General features: G+C 48.7%; 1 protein-coding gene across 7 annotated transcripts; it reads left to right on the top strand.

Moving 5' to 3' along the window:
• map7d1a (MAP7 domain containing 1a) lies at window positions 1-22,425 on the top strand. 7 transcript variants are annotated; one of them, XM_037454035.2, is made up of 19 exons: window positions 1-224; window positions 8,194-8,400; window positions 10,169-10,237; window positions 10,867-10,887; window positions 12,624-12,787; window positions 12,892-13,003; window positions 13,819-13,923; window positions 14,942-15,064; window positions 15,181-15,347; window positions 15,605-15,732; window positions 16,496-16,737; window positions 16,853-17,090; window positions 17,592-17,772; window positions 18,228-18,332; window positions 19,252-19,302; window positions 19,388-19,445; window positions 20,144-20,213; window positions 20,499-20,707; window positions 21,710-22,425. In XM_037454035.2, exons 2-19 carry the CDS (start codon window positions 8,280-8,282, stop codon window positions 21,718-21,720), a joined length of 2,175 nt encoding a protein of 724 aa, XP_037309932.2. In that variant the 5' UTR covers window positions 1-224; window positions 8,194-8,279; the 3' UTR covers window positions 21,721-22,425. The 7 variants fall into 7 exon arrangements, with proteins under 7 accessions (XP_037309932.2, XP_037309929.2, XP_037309928.2 ...); XM_037454032.2 differs by lacking the exon at window positions 1-224 and adding an exon at window positions 302-452; XM_037454031.2 differs by lacking the exon at window positions 1-224 and adding an exon at window positions 314-458 and having other exon boundaries at window positions 16,856-17,090.
• The last annotated feature ends 839 nt before the right edge of the window (window positions 22,426-23,264 follow it).

Here is a 23,264-nt window from a genome sequence, read left to right as displayed (position 1 = left end):
GCTCGAGCACATCATCAGCTGCGGTGTGTCGGAGAGCGAGAAACTTCGCTCGCGGCCCCTTCTCGCTTTTTCCTTACAGGATTCCCTCCGAATTCCTCCCCCCCCCCCCCAGTCGCTTCTTCCCTCCGGAGCAAGCAGGGCCTTTATCAACGACGCGGGTTGGTCCTCGTTTTGTGCGTGTGTGTCCTCTCTCTGAGCCGCCCCAGGAGGGCTTCCTGCGCCGGGTAAGTTCGGGGCATCGGGTCCCTTTCGGAGTGACTCTTTCGAGTCTCCCCCCCCCCCCGCCCCCAAACCCCCCAACAACCCCCCCCCCCCCCTCCCCCTTTCTGCCTGAGGAATGAGAGGACTGCCGGAGAGGAAGAGCCGAAACCCGCCTGTTTGAATAAACAAAAGAGCAGAAAGCGAGCGCATTGCCGCCGAAATGGAGGAACACGCCGTGGCGGGATCAACGCGTAAGTGTAAGATCACCGTGGGCGCGTGCACCTTTTCACCCACCTCACCTGTGCGGCTTAAATCGACTAAAACGGGCTCTCGCCAGGGCGGACTTTGTAGTTGTTGCCTGGCTCACTTTTGAACACTGCTTCAAGCCAAGGCACGTTTAATAGCGGGGTCGGGTGTGAATGAATTGGTCCGGATGAATTATTAATCATCCTTTTATTTTAAGCAAGTGAGGACAGTCTGCAAATCATAAAAGATACCGAGTTTAACATCGCCACCTCGAACCGGATCGTAGTCTTGATCTAATCGACGCAAGATGACCTGTTTGCAAAAAAACGAACACCGTCACGATGACGATCAGCTGACCGCTTATGGCTGTCTCTCCAGAGACTATGTTGACATTTTCCTCGGCTCAGAGTTCAGGGTTATAACAACCCAATATGCGGTGGATGAGGTAATCTGACTTGTACCGCCCCCCCCCCTCCGTATGTTATGTTTAGCTCACTACTAACATGATGCAGTCGCAGGCGGTCTGACACCCCCTCCCATCTCATGTTGTCCTCCTCTGCCGGAGGATTTTTGGTTTTTCTATGATCGCATTTTGTTCAATCATGCACAGGTGCATCTTTCTGCAAAGGGTGCACAGCTGCAGCAACAAACTCCCGAAACCAAGAAGGTTTTTACAGGGAAGCTCAATGGGCCGGGGGGGTGTAAAGAGTCATCCTCACGCGGAGGACAGATCCGGCTTAGTTGCTGCATTATATGTGAGATTACAAATATGTGATCGTGCACTTTAAGGCCATTGTCATGTCCGCTCCAGGCAGTGAGGACAAATGTCTCACTTTGAGACGAGGTGGACAAACCCGAGAGGTACGTGCCAATGTGCAATTGTTCTTGCGAGTTTGAATCTATATTCCGAAATAGGAGGACACACACACACAATGTGACCCCCCCCCCCCTCCCTCCTTGTGAAAACAGAAAACTTCCTTCCTGCTGACATGGAGGAAGGTCGGCTTGTTTTGGCCCCGCATCAAGCAGCAGCAGCAGGAGGGGAGATGCGCTCCACCCGTTTCGTGGGAATCCTCACCCCTCGGGCCCCCGGAGTGTCTTTTTTTTTTTAAACAACCATTGTTCCAAATAACATCAGCGCGGAGGCAGGGAAAGGCTGTCGTCATGTATGCAGCGACTCACGGGCAGAAGAAGAGACGACGCCCGGGCTTTTTCGCCTCGTGTGCTGCATTCACAGTTCGGCAGAGTCGCCTCTCTTTCCCCAGCGAGTCGTTGGGAGTCACCAGAGCAACAGCAAAAACAGGTTCATCCTGCTACACGTCTTCAGGACTCGTTATGTAATAGAGGGTGTTTGAGGGGGGGGGGGGGGGGGCTGCTGCGTAATTGTCTTTGTAAATAAGCAGTGGGCAGGACCCCTTAAGCTTCATGTAATTTATGCAGTGAAATTAATTATTTCCATATTCCAGGGAAGATACATCCTTTTAACTCGTACGGCTGCCATCACAGATTGCTTCCCCCGTCAAATAGGTTTTCCCAGGTGTGCGTGGCTAAAAGGCTTAAAGCAACTGAATCATTATACTTTATAGTTATACCAAACTCTTTCACATCATGTGACTTTTCCTTTGGTGTGTAGATTAATTGATGATTCCTTTAAACTACCTCAGACTGTTTTTGTTGTTGTTTGAGACCGGGGGCTTTCCAGTCCTTGCATGTTAAGATGCTCAAAGCCCATATTGACACATTTTATGGAAAGGACTTAGGACATCTGAGTCGACTGAAGTCCGGCCAGAGGAGTCAGTGAAGCGTTTGGTCTCCTCTGTACTCCAGTTTAAACGAAATGCTAATTTGAGAAATAGGTTGTTGGTTGGTGGATTTTGCTTATTTTTAAGATATTTATGTCATGCAAAACTTACTGGCCTCTTGCATAACTCTCAGCAGGCAGCATATGGCCCTATTCCAGAGGAAAAACTGTTCCTTTTAGTAATCAACAATAAGCTTTATCAGCAGATGCTGAGCATCAGAAACCCATAGGGCTACAATGCAGATGTTGTTTACATTATGGGACCACAGGGTGCAAAGGCAAAACTCGTTTAAAACACTTGCTGTACAAACCCAATTGGCAGGGCTTTACGTGCACATTAACCAAAAGGAACCGACTAGAAGCTCGTTCTTTAGTTGCGAGATGCTGCAGCAGCAGCTGGGTGGTAAGAAAAGGAACGAGCTGCTCTTCCCACCAACCCGTCTGCCCCGAAAGCCCGAGGAGCCCATGAAACATTCACATCTGCTGTTCCCCAAACCCCCCCCCCCGCCTCTTGATGGTGACGCACCGAAATGAGGCAGATGATGCAGCATCTTGGCCTAAAATGATCAGTACCGTACCGTCTCCCCCCCCCCCCCCCCCTCCCGGGACAGTGGAGGAAGGACGAGGGAAGGGAAGTCTCGATTTGGACCGTGCCGCTTGTTCCTTCTTCCACGTCCAGCGAGTCTGAAAATATCTCAGGCGGGCTCCTGTGTGCTCTCCAGCCGTCTAAAAGCTCCGGTCACCAGACCTACCGGCTAATATTAGACTGCTCCCTAAAGGGCACGCATTTTACACCGCGGACACATCTTGGTCGCCCTCCACGTTCTTTGGAGGTGTTTGAAATGTATTTATGGGCCATTGTTTGATCCGTTTTCAAGGATTTGAGTGATTTCGAAGGCTTTCCAGGAAATGTTTTCGTTGATGGGCTTTTGGACCTCGTCATGAGGAGAGTGAGCATTTGGCATGTTCATAGTTACCTGGGATTATGAAACCCCAAGTTCTGGGTTTTTTTTGTGTGGGGAGACCAAAATCCTGTTTAATGACAACTGTTGGGTGTAATTGTATGTTGAACAGGCACCAAATTGGATTTCTGCTTTAAGTAATGTTTACGAAAATAACCATAGAAAAAAAAAACCCAACAACAGCGCAGTGAGCTGAGGACACTCAAAAACACGCCACCGGGTCTCGTCCTCATTCGTCCCAGGGACGCAGAGACGGGTCGCTCCACACAGAAAGGGAAATTAGCCTTTCACAGAGATGGAAAATTCCTAGAGGGCCTCAGAGATACCTGAGATCGTTGGCGTGGCGCTGATGACCAGTCAGACAAAGCTTTGCTTCCCCGGTGACCCCAGTACGGAACGTTTGCCATAAGCTTCCCATTGGCCACGTCTCCTGATCATGTTACTCTTAAACTAAAATGGTTTTCATTCTGTTTGGACCAAACAGTAACTGGGGACTAGAACCCCAACCCCCCCGCCCCCTCCAGCCATTGAGATCAGTGGGAATTAGACAATGCTGTCACTTCCCAACCCCCCAAAAGGGATGTGGAGCAGGTTGTCAGGAGCAACTGCCCGGCATGCTGCTGTACAGCTTCCAGTTATGAATGGTGGCCTGTGCGCCCCCCCACCCCCTCCACCCCCTCTGATGTCATTGAAAATGGCTCGAGTTTGCCCGGTTCTTGACATTCACCCCCCACCCTTGCTCAGGCGGTCTCGGTTACTTATCCCTTTTATGCCGGAGCGCGATGCTGGCAGCAGATGCAGGGGCCCGGGGGAGGGGAGAGGGGGTGCCCGGTGGGGGGGGGGGGGGGGGGGGGGGGTTGGGCTGCCGCTGGGTCAGATGAGCAGAGCCTCCTTTCATCAGCACCGCGGCTTTGGCGCATACGTTAACGCAGCAGCAGGTCAGGTGATGGGAGAAGGTATACGGCCTTTTGAAGGTTCTCCAAGTTCTGCTGCAGAAGCTGTTTTGTCTTGGTATGGTACACACATAGGCTGTTGCCTGATGAGCGGGTTCCTCAGATGCCTTTGCCCCGTTGTTAATTCATTCAGTGAAGAGGATAATCTGCAACTATTTAGATATTTCTCTTTTCTCGATTATTAGGATTTAGTATTTTTATGTGATCGCTAAACAAAAAAAGACACATCAACAACTATTAATAAAAAATAGTCATCAGTTGCACTGCGCACTGTCTGCTTAAGTTGTTACCAAACATTTAACGTTCTTTGGTTCCCAATTTTTTCATATCCTTTTTTAAACATCTTTATGTTTTGGTCTGTCGATCAGATTAGTTAAGGATGTGTTTTAGTCCTCTGTTGCAAGCACATCTAATGAAAACACACATGCAGCGTCTGGTCTGGCATGGAGTGGGTGCTCGTAGTTTACACTGCGCTTCCTGTGTGTCTGGGCCCCCTTGCTCTCTTGCATCACCCCATAAGAGGGGGTAAGCGATGTGGTAGTTCATTAGTCACATGGCCCATCCCAAACGACATTCAGATTCATTGTCTGTGTTGCCCAGAGTTCCTCTTTCCTTTTTTTGTGGGGGGGCGGGGGGGGGGGGGGGGGGGTGGTGGTAACTGCCCTTTTTCCTTCCCGGTCCCCTGAGTTCAGACTCTGGGCCTCGAGACCATTTCTCTGCCTGATTTCCATGTTTTTCATGCATTTTGCTGCATCTTCGCCGTGGTTACCGGTCACGTTTGGTAGGACATTGGTTCCTCCGGTCGTTGGTCGTTGGCGGTTCAACTCCTCGCCTCCTTTCATCTGTTTGGCAGGAGACACAGAAGGAAGTGCTTAAGAGTGAAGCTCTTGCGTTCATAAATGTTTAATGTCTTGTCCTATTTCTTTTCACAGCGCACAGTGTGTTGCTCCCTGCAGTGCTCTCTGCTGCTTTGGGAGTAAGCAGCAGCGTTAGTTTGGACCGGTCACAATCTGGTTATCGTTCCAAAGCTTCGTAATTCCCTCCTTGTTTCGCATCGCTGCTGCTTTGTTCACTGCTCCACCACAACCCAAAGCACCTTCCCTGAGCCGCTAACGAGCAAACCCAGTCATAACAATGTGCTGGCATAGTTTGCTGATTGTGTCATACGGTGAGTCATGTGCTTCGCCGTCTAGGCCCGGACGCACGGCTTTTTTCTTCCCCTGGTGAACAGGTAGAAAGAAAAAAATCCGTAGAGTACCTATGCTTTTTGTCCCTCTACCTTCTTTATTTGCTTTATTTCTCGTGCATAAATATTCATACTCTGTTGTTTATTGAGATGATTCAATTTGGCTCTTTTTGCGCCATTGCAGCCATTGAGGTGACTTGAGTCCATTTAAGCGGCACAGGGGCAGCAGTGAGGATATTTATAACATGCTATAACCAAATAATATGCCGTGAAATTGGATTTCTGCTAAATCTCGTTTTGTGTGACCGCATTACTAGTTTTCCCGTTTGAACGTGGCTCGGCCAAACTTTAAAGCGGGAATGCACAATGACTGCGCTTTGTGTTTCAGTTCTACAAACCAACATTAGAAGCTGCACATGTATTTAGATTTTGCAACGTGGGGAATTGCACTGAGCCTTTGTGACTACCTGCTGATTGTCCACCTGCCATTCTGCTCCCGCGCTGTGCTTGTGCATGCGTGCATACACCCGCTTCGCTTCCTGCAGACGTCAACACACCTTATGCACTGTGTCACTATTGCAGGACCAGGAAATTGACTGAGGGTCGTAAGTCTTTGTTTGACACTTGCAGCTCGAGTGGAACCCTCCGGGAGACGTTGTTGATTTCTTTCATTTTGATGGTTGAGTATCACAAAACCCCCCAAAAACTTGTTTTGTACCATTTATGTTTGGATTGTGGATGCAACTATTGTGAAGAGGACGGAAGCGTTTACGTTTTTACTGCGAAGCAGATTAATAATTCTGGACCTCCTAGAGAAGGACCGATTTGATTTCAAGCTCTTGAAACGCTGATCAAATGTTTCTTCTGCGTATTTGTCTCCCATAACCTTCAACTATAGGCCCTGCCAAAGTGTTTTTCCATGTTGTGCCCTGATGGAGACTCCTTTCGTCTCAGGAAGTTTGATGGTGTGCATTGATCTATTTTTGGGCTGCAGTCTTCCCTTTGCTGCAGTGCCTTTAGTGTAGATGCGCTAAAAGGCAGCTACTGAAATTGATCCACCTATTGACCCCCACTATTTATTTGTTGTTTAAATATTGCATTAACATCAGGCAGGTATTACTGCTCTGTGTCTGTCACAAATAATAAACTAAACTTTATTACAGAATTTGGCGTCTCACCCCGTCTACGCAAATATTACTTAAGCATTCTCCTCAAAGCCCTGTTTGCTGTAAGGGTCACTGTGTGGAACCTGTTCCAAATGCACCAGTCTTTTATCTCTGTGCCAGGCCAGCCCATTTGGAGCCATTACACACTTTGCAGACTTCTCTCTTGTGGTGAAGGAGACAATAGACAAAGTTGTGTTTCTGACCAACGTGCAGCTATAAGGCTTGAAACGTTTGTTTAGGGTGTTGTGCTTTCTTTATGCCGCACTATACTCATCTGCCCGCGATCGACGTTGGGCTGTCCAGTCAGCGCTGAATCAATCAGCCCTTGTTTTGGACCCATTTAGAATCCTCTCCCTCTGCTCCCGTCCCAGTGTCCTCCAGAGAGCTTCAGCTTTTCATTGGTATTCACGGCAGGTGTCCCAGACACACACACACACACACACACACACACACACACGTGTACGTCAGGGCGAACCCTACTTCGGGAGCCTCGCCCTCCCTCGGGGGTTTCGTAAGGAAGCGCTCCACTTGGAGACGAAGCATCCCGAGGCTCTTTTTGTTTCAAGGTTGCACCTCTGCTGCTGTCGGTGTCTCTCCCACGCCGCTGTCACTGCAGTGTTTTGGCCGCCGTCCCGTTGCTATGAAGCAACAACGGCCCCCCCGTCGCTGCCCGAGGAATGCTGGTTTAATAGTGGCGCGCCTCGGGGGGGGGGAGGGAACACAATGTCTTGAACTCTTTCATAGACTCTCGCCACTGTCCTCCGGACCGATGACGTCGCCTCTCCGTGTGCCGGACATGAGCTTAGACATCCTTTTGGCCCCCCACACCTCACTGAATGCTACGAAGTCGGTCTGTTATGTGGGCCACAGTCATTCATACATACGTGTTTAAAAAAACAACAACAAAAAACATGCTTTCATGGCTATCTTGTTTATAGCTTAAGAGGCTGTACAGTCCCATACTCGTACGGTGCTGAGTGGACAAAGCCGAGAGAGTCCCTCCCACCGGGGTCTTTGTCTGGCTGTCAAAGCCGGGGGGGACCAATGTTTGAGTAGGAGATCCAAGCCAAGTGTGAGTCACGGTGCTGTAAGTGAAGCTGCCGTCCCAACAAACCGACCCGTCCCTTTTATCAGAAACACATTTTGAAATCACAGAGTAAGAAAATGACTCACAGGCTCAGTCTGACTCTTTATTTGTTGTTGTGGTTGTCAAGAAGTTCAGCGCAGATGATCCGCCTGATTCTGTTTTCCAAAGCAGTTGAATTCACATCAATAGAATCACGATGCCAAAATGCCATTAGTGTGTTTTGTTGTGCGAGGGAGTCTGGCCCTTCTGTCGATGAATTACAGTCAGAGTGGAACATGATACGAGGCGAGCGTCAGACTGTTTGGTCACCGGTGTCGTCTCTGCAGAAGATCTCCTTTCAGTTTGTTCAATTCAATAAGGGAAATAACCTAATGATCTGTTAATGGAAACCTAGCATAGCCATGGATCATCTCCCCCCCCCCCCCCCCCACCCACCCGTGTAGACAGTAAGGATCCCCACTAAACTCCTTCGAAAGGCCCAGCGGGGGAAAGGAATGAAGGACGACTGGTTCAGTTCCATATATTTGCTCGTCTAACCCTCATTCACCTCACTCGCTTGTTTTGAACCTGCGTCTCCTTCCCTCCAAACAGCTTCCCTCTCGGCGCCGAACACGAAGCCCACGAGGCCCGACCCGGAGGGGCAGAGCAGCCCCCCGAAGACGGAGAACGCCGAGAGAATGGAGTCTCCGGATAAGAAGGACACGGATTGGAGATTGGCCACGCCCACAAAGTCCGACGTCATGCCTCGATCGCCCGGTTTACCTGCGTCCCCGGTCCTCAGGTCGAAAAGTGGCAAAGGTAAATAGAAATGACCTCCTTTTTAGCCAATAGATTTCGGTTCAGGCCGACGCTTCAGTATCTGAGTAGTAGTAGTAGTAGTAGTAGTAGTAGTAGTAGTAGTAGTAGTAGTAGAAGTCGATGCATGAGCACACAACAGCTATTTTTTTTCAAAGATTCGGCAGGATTAAATGGGCAGAGAATGTGTCGTGGTCAAATGAGGGATGCCCGAGAGTCTCCATGACGGCCCAGGGCCACCCGACCAGGGAAAAGGGTTGAGGATTTTTGGAGTGTAAGCTTCTTTTCTCCCCCCCCCCTTTTTATTCCTTAACCATTAATCCATCCACTGCGGTCATGGTCCTTGTTCCCTTTGCATGAGGTGACAGGGATAAACCCCCCAAACAGCTCTTAGAATTATAACAATACTTCCAGTTTGAATTCCTTGTTATGACCTTAGCCTGTGTCAGTAATACTGTATCAAGAGTATTACATCCTATGTTTATTTCCCAAAGCCTGGTCTGTTTTAGAGAAATATGCAGTGGAGTCCTCGGCCTGCTGATTCCAAAATGATTCCAAATTCCTCTTCCGTTGTTTTTCAATTATTTTAAAGCTAAAAGAGGCAGTTTATGAAGATGAAAAGTCCTCTGAAGCCACTTCATTATTCAAATAAAAGGGAGAGGCTTGCGGTTCAGTTGGGAAAGGCTGCAAAGTTCTGCTTTGTCCAATCTAAAAATCAATAACCATAAAAGCGTAGAATGTGTGAATGCGGTGATTAGCTCCTCCCGTTCTTTCTCGTTTCTCATATCTGCACAACGTGCGTCACACCACACAAGTAGACCTTCCTCTGCTCTCGTTCTACTCGCAATCCGATTTTTGAAACTGAGTAATGGCGAGCTGACATCTTGAGTGCGTGAACATTGCACCTTGCAGGGCTTTTCCAGCCAGCTTGTTTTTTTTCTTTTTCTTCACATGAGCCATCGTCCTATAAATATCCCAGTGGGTCAGAGGTTATTCTTAAAGGAGGCGGCACGGCAGATTGTTTTCTTGTCTGTGGTTCACGCAACCCGCCATCAGACGCCGCTGAGGGACGAGGTCCGTTTGTTGTTGGGTGAGGAGCATCTGGTTTGTGGAGATTGAGCGGGATGACCTTGCATGAAGGACTGAGGTATTTTTAGGACATTCAAGGTGTCTTTGGAACGTCCGAATGAGAATATCTTCCCCAGGAAGTAGACCAAGCTCATGTTGCTGTTGTAATGGTACAGTCCAGCAGTCTTGCTGCGCATGTGGGGTATTTGGAAGGAATGTCATGTGTGAGCAGGCATCAGAGATTCCACAGAGAGACGAGATATATTTGTAATGTAGTCAAACGCGTATCCACATTGTTTTATTTGTCCATTTGACTCCCGCGGAGAATCTTTTCCCCCAAACATTTGTTTCCTTCTGGATCGGTTTCAGCCCTTTGTTGACTTGTTTCCTGTCATTGTCTTGTGACGTATGTCTCCTCGTTGTGATATTCAAAAGTAACGGCAGTAAATGAAAAAATGTATCAATTTAGTGATGTTTGTAGGACAGAGCTTTGGTTGATGCATCGGGTGACATTTGCATTAAGGGACAACTGTTCAATGGCACAAAACTGATTAATGCACATTTACAGTTTTAAGGCTTAAGTAACTGTTTTGGACATACTGAAGCTCTTCCGCATTGTGATGAAGTATCTGAATGAGATCCGCTGGATGGATTGGATTTGTATGACGCCTTTAGTAACACATTCTCTCCCTCTGTTCCTCAGACAGCATTAAAGCAGAGGAGAGGCAGAAGCTCGCCAAGGAGCGGAGAGAGGAAAAGGCCAAATATCTTGGTAAGTTGAAGAAATGAGGGGTAGGGGGGGGGGAGGTGTTGGAGGACGTTGGAGGAAAAGCCCTGCTACTTGGGAGGAGAGCTCCCCCTAGTGGCGGGGTGGAAAAGGTGGTTGTTTTGCAGATGGCATGCACGCACACGCACCTGCACACGCAGCACCGAGAGGATGAAAGGCTCGTTCAGGCTTCTGCCCGGACCCTTTTTGACTAAGTTTACTGCTTATCAGGCTTTACTTACTTCTGATATGGCCACCTGTTCATGCACGCTGAAGTAAGCTCTGCCACAATGCTTTGTTTGTTCGACACGCTTAACGCTCACACTCCACAAAAAGTGCAAGTTGATATATTTTGAATTATACACAGATGTTCCTCACATTGGCAAACATGTTAGCAATAGCAAAGTCAAGTCATTGAAACTCAGATCCCAACTCGTCGCTTGTGTAATATGACAAGTGAGATGTTTTTTTGTTTTGTTTAAGATGATAGTGGATAGTGGATTTTTCTATTTCACACCCGGCTGTCACTCTGTCACCTGGCTACGCGCTGGTTGTGCACTGCTTTGCATGTCTGACAGTTGCCTCTGTCTTCTCTCTCACTCTTCACAAACCCCCCCTCCCCCCTCCCCCTGCAGAAGAGCTCAGCTTGTTGCAAGGTAAGCCACTCACCTGTGTGTTCATGGTGGTGATGGTGACCCTGTTCAAATCAATCTTTCATATTTGGATGTCACAATTAAATGAAGTAGTTTAAACTTGAGCTGGACAATAAATATACAGACATTAGGAGTCAGTGAAGCACATAATGAGTCGGCCATGATGGAAGGTCTCTCTTGTCCAGGTAGATAATAAAGTGACAATATTTACTTTTGCTCATGTTGTCCAGCTCTAGACTGGTTAAGTTAGTTCAATAAACATGTTGTTCCTTGCTTTAAAGTCGGAATTGATTTTTTAATTTTTTTAAATTTTTGGTCTTTTTAATTCCAACTAATTCTCACTGAGATCATCTTTCATAAACCTCATGTAGGCATCAAATGATCCATTAACCATGAACAAATGTGTTGGTTGTGAAAAGGCGGGGCTTAATCTCTTGTATCAGCGGCTCGTCGTTTGTTTGAACTTTGTCCCTCGACACGTTGCATCTGCAGACACCCGACGTTTTTGGATTCTGTTTTCAAAGCCGACGCGTTGGAACCAAATGGCGCAAAACCTACTGGGATTACCATCTCACTGGAGGAATGGGAGGTTTTAAAGAGATTTATCTCCACTGAAAGTTCAATAAACACAATTGTAATGCACTTTCTGAATTCTATTTGGCTTTCATATGGTTTTCCACAAAGTTTACTAAACACGATATATATATATATATATATATATATATATTTATAGCCCCTTATCACAACGTATTTTCTCTCATGACACGCGTCAGAGGGCACTGAGATGAGTTTGACACACTTGGTAGCGTGGATGAGTAATTGGGCGATCACAAGGACGTGCCAGATGGCCCGGGTCTGATCCAATAACCACAGTCAGACTCCAGCATAAGATTAGATCCCGCCAAAGCTAGTGTTTACATTGTCGACTTCAAAGACCATCAGCAGCAGCAGCCTCAGAACTCAGTTAGTATTCAACGGGCCACGATGGGAAACCCGCGCTTAAGTGGAGCTCTGGAGCTGGAGTAGTCTATATACTCGATGTGCAAGGGTTGGAGCAGCGCTCTGCTCATGATGATGTAACCGTACAGCAGGTTCTCGCTGCTTCATGTCTGTGCTGGACAACAGAAGACAGAGTTGATACCGCATTGCTACAGATGCGTCGATGACTGACTGGGTAAACGACATCTGAACTGTTCCACGTTTGAGGATCCGCGGCCAGGGTTCAGATGCGGCTTCCCTCGAGTCGCTCCATGCGACGGGATGCGACGCACTGCAGCAGGCTGTTTCTTTGCTGCAACGTGCTGGCAAGCGGAGCCTCGGTGTAAAAAGCTTAAGTGTCCCAATCCTTTTTAAAAACACCCTCTAGCATCCAGCGTCTCCGCAATGATCCGGCAGCATTAAGAGAGCTCCGCCCTCTTCCCTGCAGAGGCCCATTCCTCGCGGTGGATTTGCTTTGTAGTTTGCAGGGTTGTGTACACTTCTTGATGCCTTCTTTGAACAGCTCAGCGGCATCTGCGCGGGCGATTAGCGCGGCATAAAAGTGCCACTTCAGATGTATTTTCCCCAAACACAAAGAGGGATTTAGGGCGGAGGGACCTTGATGTTCAAAAGATGCTTTTCAACACACCTCTTTGTTTCAATGTATCCCATTCCAACTGAGAGGAAGGAAAGGACTCTTCATCACTGCTCTTTTAGTCAAAGTCTCACTCGCTCCACCGTGTTTTTATGCTCCACCTTAGCTGCCAAAAAGAGCCAGTGGCTGGAGAAGGAGGAGAAGGCCCGGCAGCTGAGGGAACAGCAGCTGGAGGAGCGCCGCAGGAAGCTGGAGGGACAGCGGGTCAAGGCGGAGAAACGGCGAGCCACCCTGGAGGAGAGACAGAAGCAGAAGCTGGAGAAGAACAAAGTATGTCTAACCCATGTCAGGGAGTAATGGCAGTGCATCGGTGTATTTTTTTTTTTCTCTCTTGCGTTGATACCCAGACTAACGACCACCTTGCTCCTGCGCAGGAACGCTACGAGGCGGCCATCCACAGGTCAACCAAGAAAACGTGGGCCGAGATCCGCCAGCAGCGGTGGTCCTGGGCGGGGGCCCTGAGCCAGAACTCAAGCCGGAAGGAAGGTGAGTTCGCTGCTCCGACCCGGAGTGCTCTTAGGGGCTTGTCTTTGGAGCATATAACGGATTTGTGAAGAATGTTTTTATTTATTTAAACTGTAATGTAACGCTGTAGAAATGGTGTTTTTAACGGAGCAGCGTGATGGATGCTTCCGTCCCTGTTGGGTCATTATTGACCGTCTGATCACAACTCTGCTGGATGATGAAAGGTGAAGAATACTTGTGTGTGCCGTGGATCGGCTGAGAGTTGATGCTGGCTGCTTTAATCCCTACACCTCCGTCACTGTGATAATCCTCTGGTCATGCCTGATGTCATTTGGGAAAACAGCAGGGTGTTTATTTGGTGTTAAATGGGGTATATATATATACGTATATTCGGGTTGGATGCAAGGATTCCTCAGGGATGGTCCCACGGAGCTTTTACCAGGGCCCAGTTGACTTCATCAGAGATAACACGGATGCACGTCTCTCCGTTTCCTCTCTACATCCCTGTTGAATGGTTATCTTGAGTTATTTATTTTTCTTGTTGGTAACTTGGACCTTCCTTCGTGTCTTCGAGTCAATGTTGTGAAAGAGGCAACGAGAAGTCTTCTCATCATCTTCTGAATCATGAAAACAGCACCGTTGGTGCTAATGAGCGAGATTAATAGTTTGTATTTAATAGACAAAGGAAACTTCACATCTGCGTTGATGTAGCTATAACTTAAAGAGGACGTTTGCTCACGTTGGACCCCCCCCCCCCCCCCCCCAAAGTTCCCGCTCTGACTCTGAACCCATGTGACCCGTGTGAACATCTGTGTGGCGCTCTCTCGGCTTCTTAGGCAGATGCTCTGTGTCTACGGTCAACCTGCCCAAACACGTGGACTCTGTTATAAGCAAGCGACTGTCCAAGTCGTCCGCTACGCTCTGGAACTCCCCCAGCAGAAGTAAGGCAACATCTGGAATGCCCACCCCCCCCCCCCCCCCACCCCCGCCCCCGCACACCTCCTCCTCCTGTGTCCATCTCTCTGCCAGCACCTCCGACCCCCTTCATCATTGTGCGCCTCCTCTTCATGATTTTTGGCTCGATGGCTGACGGCTTCCCTCCAACGCCCTTTGAGTTCTGTTCACTCTCCAGAATGTGGGTCGGGGTTTTTGTTCCGCATGCTCACATTCTATTATGGGTTGTTCGCAGTGTTCACATTTTGTTGTGCTGTCTTTTTGTTATCCTTCTGTTGGTCCGTTGTGTGGTGGTGGTCATTTCACGCGTCTTTCTGTGGTCATTTTCAACATATATCGGACACGGGATGTCCTTCATGTTGTCTTTAATGCTTTCTGGATTGATCTGGATTGACTCTCTGAAGGTGGGTGTGGTTTCCAAATGAAAGGTATTTCTTTTGGGTTATCTTTCTTGGTTCTGTGGGCGTGAGCAGTTCTTCTTTTTAGGTCTCGAGATTCAGTCAGCGAGTGAGTCTGCATTTTTTTCAGGAGACCGTAAAAAGCCCCCCGGAGCAGGTTGTGAGCGGGTGACCCCTCTGCTCCTCTCTCCTCTCCACCTGAGAACCCAAAGCCACGAAAAAAGGACGTTTCACCTAAAAAATAAACGCACTCTTATTCGGCTCTGCTTGTCTCCTGGCGGTGTTCCTCACGTAGTTACAGTAGACGCTGACTGACTCACTGAGCTGGTTTTTCCTTCTCTGATCATCTCCCTGGGCGGCACTGGGGGGTCTTATTGGGGTTCTGTGCACACGATCGGGCCTTTAGACATATTGCTGCACGAGCCATGACTTAAATATCTCTTTGGTGACATTTTAGGCTTTAGTAAGTAATGAAAACACAACAGACATTTCAAATCGGCTTGAGATTCTTTAAGCAAAGTCCTGGTTCAAGCAAGGACAGCGATTTGAGACCCGTCCTTTAATGGATGTTTTTAATTCCCCCCCCCCCCCCCCCCCCAACCTGCAGGCCGCAGCCCTGCGCTGAGTGCGTGGGAGAGCAGCATAGTCGACCGGCTGATGACGCCGACGCTGTCTTTCCTCGCCAGGAGCCGCAGCGCCGCCAGCGTCCTCCCCAATGGCAAAGACGGCCGTAAGTTGAAGAATAAGACAAAGGGGGGGGGGGCATCTTTTTTTTTTTTTTTTTTTGCCTGGATGCCGTCGTGTGCGCGCTTTAAACGCTCGTCCTTCCCCCTTGTTTCTCCACAGACTCCCCTCTCTGTCCCCGGTCGGCCTCGGCCAGCCCGCTCACTATTTGCGCACACCAGCCCCCCCACCAACACCATCAACACCACCACCGCTGCTCCGAGCGCTGGAGGGTGACGTCCAGCACGCCCGACATCACGCAGCGGCCCCGCAGACGGAGCTCCACGCCGGTCAGTCCCTTGGAGCAGCTTTTGCCCCTTTAGGTTCCCTCGTCCCGGAGTCCAGTGTCGCCGCAGAGAGTTACAGCCATGACATCAGTAAAGAGCTCATTGGGTTCTATGAGCTGGGATGCAGTTCACCTGTCTCTACCTGTAGATGACACAGCCTGATGTTCTTATCTTTTGTTTGAATCCTGATTGGATGTAATTTTTTTTTTAATGTCACATGAACATATTTAATTGTTCATTTTCATCTTTTTATCACACAGCTGGATAAAAACAAGAAAGAAAAGAAAGACAAGGAACGGGAGAACGAAAAGGAGAAGAATGCCATCAGTAAAGAGGTGTTTAAGAAGAGGCAGTCTCTACCCAGTATGAGGCAAAGACCTGATCTGAGGTAAAACACTTTATTCATACTTCTGTATTTCTTTCTTTCTCTCTTATTGTAATATTTACCATCCACCAGGTGGCTGATTTTAATCTACCAGATAATGAAAATACACTGTTTACACATTCACCAAAGCCTGTGTTCTATTACCACTGATGCTAGGCATCAACTCTTTTCCCCTCTGCATGGCAACAGGTCCGTTATTTTACATCAGTCATCGTCCTGTCAGTTCATTTAATGTTGCTCAACTCAACTTTTCTTTGAAGAAACAATTCAGAAGATTACAGCTTTGATTCTGGGAATTTTTCACATTGCCAATGAAAAAAAGAGCATATTATTCCATCATGGAAATATTTGTTAGTGGCAGTTTAAAGTCATAGAGGTCCACGTTTAACTGCACTATATAAAGTAATCATTTGGCTACAAACTCCACTAAAACAATATGTGATTTTCTTTCAGTCTTTTAATTATAATGACAAAAGTTAACCGTGCATCTCCCTGAGCTGGGTGCCGCAGACCATGTTCACGTCTGCACTGTGACGACTGCGTGTCTCCAGACACAAAAGATCCCGAGACAAGCGGCCATTTCCTCTCTCACGTCCCTTCGTGACAGATTTGATAGAATAGGAGAAAGTTAATTTTTGATTCCTCAAAGCTAGAAAAGACTGGAGGAAATAAACCGTCTTCTTCAGCACACTGGATGTTTCCCCTGTGTTGCTTAGACGGGGATGTGTGCATCTTCAGGACATCTCATTGGTCCTCTCTCTTTCAGCCCCAGTCCTTTATCGAGACAACGGCCGTCGTCCCCGGCCGCGCCGAGGGGCAGAACCGCCTCCCCCAGCCCCGCCGCCTCACCCAAGCCTCCATCCGCCCGTGGAAGCCCATCATCAACCCCTAAAGGACGACCAAAAAGAGCCGGGACCCCTGCAAAGATGGACCAGCGCACCTCCTCCCCCATCTCCCTCGAAAGGGAGAGAGAACACCGCCGGCCCGCGACGCCCGAACAAAGAAAGAGTGAGTGATGGGAAAAGTTCTGATGCGCAATGTTTCTGGAAAAGACTCAAACTTGAACTTCATTTTGAAGATCTCCTCCTCGTGGAGCAAGTATTTTAATCTGTTCCCATCGCAGCAGCTTCACCGCGGCCCTCCAGCGCGACGGCCGCAGCCTCCTCCCCCTCGCCGGAGCCGGCCCGCTCCTCTCCCTCCGTCCCGGCGCCATCGCCTACGCCTTCTCCCTCGGCCAAGCCCACGGCCGGCACAAACAACCAGGAGGAGGCGGCTCGCATCCTGGCGGAGAAGCGGCGAGAGGCGCGAGTGCAGCGGGAGAAGGACGAGCAGGAGCGGCGCCAACAGGAGGAGAAGGAGAGGTCTGTGTGGCTTTGGTTCTTTATTACCACTGAGCCCTGTCGAGAACAGTGCAGAACTGAATTTGCAACATCAAGAGACCTCAGACCTAAAACATTTGAGCTAAAGTAAAGATTGATTTATTAAAATGGTGCCAAACAAACCTAATGTGTTGCCTTTTCCCATGTGATGAACAAAGAGTGGACTAGTAAAATGACACAATTTGATCTCTTAATAACACGCTGCCGGAGACGTGTGGAAGCGTTTAGAGTTTGACGGCCTGTTGGCTGCACGTAACCAGAGCCGACGCCGCTATTTGCAGCTCGGGAATTGGTTTGATCTCTTGTTGGCTCTCATACTTCCGATTGTTTCCATCTCCGTGAATAGTTTGGTTTCCCGTCAATGTCAAACTCGACAGGTGTGAACTAAAGAGACGTCCCGTCAAAGTCAATGAATGAGGTGAAGAGTTTAAACTCGTGGTAAGCGCTCACCCACAGCCCCCCCCCCCCCCCGAAACTCTGCAGGATCCTGAGAGATGAGCGGATAGCCAGGGAGGCAGAGGAGCGGCGGCTCAGGGAGGAGGAGGCGCGCTCCATGGCCGAGGAGCAGAGGCGGAGGGACGAGGCCCAGCGCCTGCAGGACGAGCGGGAGGCCGAGGAGAGGGCCAGGGCCGAGCAGGAGGAGAACGTGCGCCTGCAGAAGCAGGTGTGTTGTCTGTCTGTCGGTCCAAAAGCATGTTCTACGTGGGCCGGGATGTTGTTCTCCTCCTGATGTTTCCAGGGACGGGCGGGTCAGTAGAACCGGGACACGTGGATGTTCACCCCAAGTATTTGTTCATCCTGTAGCCTCCTCTGCAGACGGTTGATTGTGCTCTGCTGCCCTCTGGTGGTCTTCTTCAGAGGTGGCATTTGCGGTTTAACGCGATCCGACCCTAACCACCCAACGGTTTGCATATTGTATTTCGCTTTGAATGGGCCTCATGCGTCTAAAATAGATTTATTTCTGGCTCGAAAGCACAGGAAAGTTCTCCTTTTGCGGTTGTAAACAATAATTCCAGGAAGCCACCACGCCTGTGTTACATAAAAGGTATTCTGGCTGAGTTCTTCATTTTTTCCTGCCGGCCTTTAACGTGTGGCTGGATTCTGGCCCGTGTGTTTCAGAAGGAAGAAGCTGAGGCTAAAGCCCGGGAGGAGGCGGAGAAGCAACGTCTGGAGAGGGAGAAGCACTTCCTCAAGGAGGAGCAGGAGAGGCTGGAGAGAAAAAAGGTAGGGCAACATATGTGTCCTCCCCTCACATCTGCCTCGAGCCGGGTCAACCCATTTCTAATTGGAAATGCTAATTTAATTTTAAATAATACAATTAGTCTAATTCCAAGTCCTTTTCCCAAACTCCTCTGCCAGTTGTTTAGGGGGCGAAACTGCCTTCAAAATACGCAAATATTGATTGCTTAAAAAAGCCGCTGCTCTGCTCTCGACTGCGTACGTGTCCCTCAGCGGAGGTATTAGATGGTGTGTCATGTTCTTTTTGTGGTATGCCTTTTCGACAAAAGCAGGCATGAAAGTTGAGTTCCTGAAACCCAGATGAGTGATGTTTTGGGCTTATCCTGGATTGTTCGTCTGCGTGCCAGGATTCAATAGGAGGGCTCAAACTGCTATATATAAACTTTAATAATAATGGAGCCCTGCAGATCTTTCTCACATAGGTGTGTGTGTGTGTTCTGTGTCCATCAAGTATGCCCCCCCCCCCTCATCTTCTGATTAATGCGATAATGGCTGGTATTAAACCTGGCTGCTTGCTGGAATGGTCCCAGAAGAACGGCATGTCCTCAGACGACGGGTGGAAGGCTCTGACCGAGCCGGCTGGCCTTCTTTTTGAGGCGTTTGTGATCAGTGATCACAGGTGGTTTAGAGGGTCATGAGGCAGAAGGTCTGCAGCAAAGATGCCAAGACCATGCCGTGTGTGTGTGAGCTCTCCTGGAGTCATTGTAACAGCGGCGATGAAGTTTGCTTAATTAATATTTAGCTCAATGACCTCCTTTTCACTGCTGAGGAGAACAAATGAATCGCAAAATGTAAAACCTTTTGTTTTTAAAGCAAACCAGTTAGAGAAGGGTTATTAGACCGAACACAATTTGTAATGTCCGAGGTATTTTCCTTCCTCTCATCCCCGACTTTCTTTCGTCAGCGTCTGGACGAGATCATGAAGAGGACCCGCAAGACGGACGCCGGCGACAAGGTACATCTGCTGTTCAGTTTTAACCCAAAGAAGCAAACCTGACTCAACAATGAGAATAATTATCTTCTTTTTTTTTTTTTTACAGAAAGAGACTAAGTCCTCTCTCATAAACGTTAGTGAGAAAGAGGCAGAGAGCAGCAAAGGTAAGCAGAACATCTGTCGTTACGAAAACATGATAGGGAGGAGGGGGGGGGGGGGGATTTGCCATGAATGTCCCATCCATGAAAGGATTTAAAACAAAGTAAACAGAACCCATCAGCTCCGGGTTAGTTCTTCATTGCGTCTGACTCATTTCAGGCAAACTTAATTTGACTTCTTCCACTTTTTTAGGCTGACTAGTTGACCCGTAAATGTAAATTCTCCTTTTGCCTTTTCCATGTGTTAAAATAAACAGTCACGGGTATTTCACTGTGCTTTATTATTATTTTTTTTTTTTTCTCCCTCATTTCCCATTTGTGCCGGCCTCACACCAGAACCGTTTGTACAAAGGGATTATTAGATTATATCGCCTCCTCACATCCTGCACAGCTGCCGTCTGAGGTCTTCTGAACAGTAAAATAGGACCCATGTGTGCTCGCCTGCTTGTTGTCCAAACTGAAGGACTTGGAGAGGAGCTCATGTGGAAAAAAAAAAGCCTGCTTCCTTTTGAAAGCTTCTAATTCAGTCTGTTACTGCTTATGCAACAAAGGGTCACGACACGGGGGGAAAAAGGGCCATTTGGAATCCTTTTCCCTGCCTTTTTAAGTTTGCCATGTCTACAGGTTGAGGATGCTCATTAATGGAGGCTGATCACTTACTGTAGTGTGTGTGTGATCTACTATTTTCCTTTTGATCCCTCTAGTATCTGCTGATTATCAGCCAAAGCCGGAGGTCAACCAGCAGGAGAATGGACAGACGAGCGTCAGAGGAAGGTAAACGTCATTGAGCTCGTGTTGGGAGTCGTATGAAAACCTTTGTGCCAGAAAGTTAAAATCAATCCTGCCTGTAAACTTCATGGGGAAAAACCAGAGGAGCCGCTGGGTAAACAAGCCCTGGGAGGGATTGTTTCTCATAACTATCTGAATACGCTTCATCGGGGGGGGGGCAGATTTTTCGAGGGACTCCCGTGAAGGCGACAGAATGACTTATTCGACCCCCCCCCCCCACCCCCCTCCTGAGTCATCGCAACTAAAACCACCCGCTTGCCTCCTCTCCAGCGGCCCCCCGGCGCCGGCCGTCAACGGGATCCGGAACGGCCCGCCCGCCGCCGAAGACGCGCTCTCCCGCTTCGGAGGCGCCGCCCGCCTCGCCGCCAACGGAGCTCGGGGCCGCTGTGAGGGCGGCGCGGCCACGGAGCCCATCCTGGCGTTCCAAAGCGAGGAGACCTTCATGAAACAGGGCCCCATGAAGCCTCATCACGTCGCAGGTACGCCGTTGCAAACAGTGTGTTGTGTACGCACAGGAAAAGCATGTGATTCTGTTCAGGATCCATCAATACTGGGGTGGCCCAACTAGATGGGCTAAACGATGCAGCTTTTTATATTCCAAAAAAGCACTTTCTTAATTCAAAAAGGATTTCAGGTTTATTAATTAATTTAAAAAAAAAAATGAGCCATCCGCAGGAATATGGAAAAGTTAACATGGAGAATAGATGACAGGTGAATCTCCTAAATGGGATTTCCTAGGAAAACCTTGCAGGAGTTTCTTCAAATTTGGCACAAACATCCATCATGGACAACATTTTCAGTTGGAGGATCTAGTGTCACCAAGGAGGCAGATGCACTCCTAGAGAGGTGACCTGAGTCAGAGCCGCACAACGTACCTTCAGTCAGTGCCGCTGGTCCTGGGACCCCGAGCTCGTGCTCCACGGGTCGACTGCCCAACGAGGAGAGGACGGCGTGGCCTGGAGACATGAGATGTGGAGGGAATGGTGCAGTGAAGAGGAACGAGGGTATCTTTAAACCGATGACAGCTTTCATTCAGCAGCTCCAGCCACGTGGGCCCCGCGCCCAGCGAGGGATTCCTAGAATAGCCAAGGTGGACGAGGAGACACCACCCCCCCCCACCCCCCTCCAGCCAGCATCGCCCTGCAGCTAGAGCACCATCCCCACCTGTTAGCCCAAATACTGAGTCGCAGCCCCACCGACGTCTTTCCTGAAATCACCTAAAGTTTTATTAATGTGCGAGACAGATTAGATGGAACTGCTTTAATATCTACTTGAGAGTTGGGTCACTATTTTCACATGTCACTTTATTTCAGCTTTTCGTTTGCCGTCACTTAAAGGCTACATTTTGCGTTAATTGCTCGTGCCCCGGGTTTAGTTGTGTCAACAGGTCAGAGGTTTATAGGCCGCCTCCTCACTCGTATCGAAGGCCTCGTAATGCTGCTGACCTTTTTAACCTTTTGCTCTGTGCCTCCCCCCCACAGAGGTCCTGTGACCTGTGCTCTCCCCCCCCCCCCCACCCGAGCCTTTGTGTGCTGCGCCGAAAGCCCCCAGAAAAACAAACTGTAGTCCCTGCGAGGACGAAGCGGAGACACAGAAGACGAAGACCCTCGGACTCGAGAGCAAATGACGACATGGGTGAAAAGTTGGTGCATCAGTGTTAACATGTTTGTGGCATAGATTCCATGCACCTTAATACTCGATAGTGTCATCCTGTGCGCATTACAGCTGAGTCATTGTTAGCGTCAGCTGGAAGTGGTTTTTTTTCTTTTGTTCTTTAGTTATTTAACTGAAAGATGAATATAAAAGGCTGGGTACATTTTGTGAATAATGTAAATTACCTTGTGTGATGGACGAAGGAGCTCTGTGTCTGTTTAAGTCACTCTGCTCCGAGTAAAGACAGGTATCCTACATCCTGGTTTGTATAAAGCTACCTGTATTCGTTTCTTTCTTTTCTTTTTTTTAAAGTTATATTGAGAAATCTGGCTTAATGTGTGTGTGCACATTTCAGCTCTGATGGATTGCACGCAGAACTGGGCGTGACGGCGAGAGTGCAACCTCACAAATGAGACACCACGGGTCATTTTTAAGGCTGATCACACACTCGTGTGTGTACGCTGTGCATTGTGTGTATTGTTTTGATGTGCTGTTAACGTCAGTGGGAGCACCTCAAGTCTTATTAAAGGCCAGCTGTCCAGTCCGCTGTCTCGTCCTCTCTTGGTCTTGGTGAGCGAGGCGCGTGCGTCGGCTCAGCTCGCCTCTCCTTTTACCAGAGCCCAGCGGGGGGGTGCGCGTGCCGCTTCGACCCCGTGCTGCTAACACAATTTATTACCCCCCCTGCTCTCCGACGCTTAGGCATCATGTTGAAGTTAAGTGATGATTTAGATGATTTAGATGACTTACAGCAGCGTGAGAAAGGTAACCGCTCTGAGCAAAAAGCCTGCAGACTCTGCTTTAACAGATGAATGAATATTTAAATCAGAATGAAAAGGAGAAAGACGGATGGGATCTGATTTATTCTTGAAGAGACCTGGCATGAACGTGAGGACGATTTCTAGTAAGTGGTCTTCATTGGAAACGGGCTTCATTGTATTATCCTTCCAGTTCGTGCAAACTGTCCCTCGTAATTGTATTGAAATAGTATTTTCCCTTTTGACGTGTGAAATAACGAGGCGTGATTATCAGGGAAAATTAACCGTATTGAATGAACCGGCCAGTTTAGCTTCTCTTAAAAAAAAAAAGAAAGAAAAAAAAGAGACCCAATCCTCCGCTGAGCGACATTCAACCGCATCATCTCCCGGGATCAGGACTCCGCTGGGCCGCCTGCTGTGAGAAGCTGTATTCATCGACCCCCCCCACCAGAGGGTGCAGCCCTGCAGCACGGAGGCGATGCTCGACGGGTTCCATGAAAGTCTTTGTTTCAGCACTTTTTTTTTTTTTTTCCTTCTCTTGTCGGGCACAAAAGCGCGTCACCATGGAGCTTGTTGACGTGCTGAAAACCAGAGATTCATTTCAAATCCGCAAGTCTGTAATTCTAGA

This window comes from Pungitius pungitius, chromosome 11 (assembly GCF_949316345.1).
Source record: "Pungitius pungitius chromosome 11, fPunPun2.1, whole genome shotgun sequence".
Taxonomy (NCBI): Eukaryota; Metazoa; Chordata; class Actinopteri; order Perciformes; family Gasterosteidae; genus Pungitius; species Pungitius pungitius.
The sequence above is the reverse complement of the archived record's forward strand: the minus strand, read 5'-3'. Positions and strand labels throughout refer to the sequence as shown.

What these genes read in the sequence shown, in the direction of transcription:
- map7d1a (XM_037454030.2), top strand. Translation starts at nt 422, where the DNA reads ATGGAGGAACACGCCGTGGCGGGATCAACGCGTAAGT. An exon ending in GGCGGGATCAACGCGTAAGT is followed by an intron (nt 459 to 8,193) that starts GTAAGATCACCG and finishes CCCTCCAAACAG; the next exon opens with CTTCCCTCTCGGCGCCGAAC. An exon ending in CAGGTCGAAAAGTGGCAAAG is followed by an intron (nt 8,401 to 10,168) that starts GTAAATAGAAAT and finishes TCTGTTCCTCAG; the next exon opens with ACAGCATTAAAGCAGAGGAG.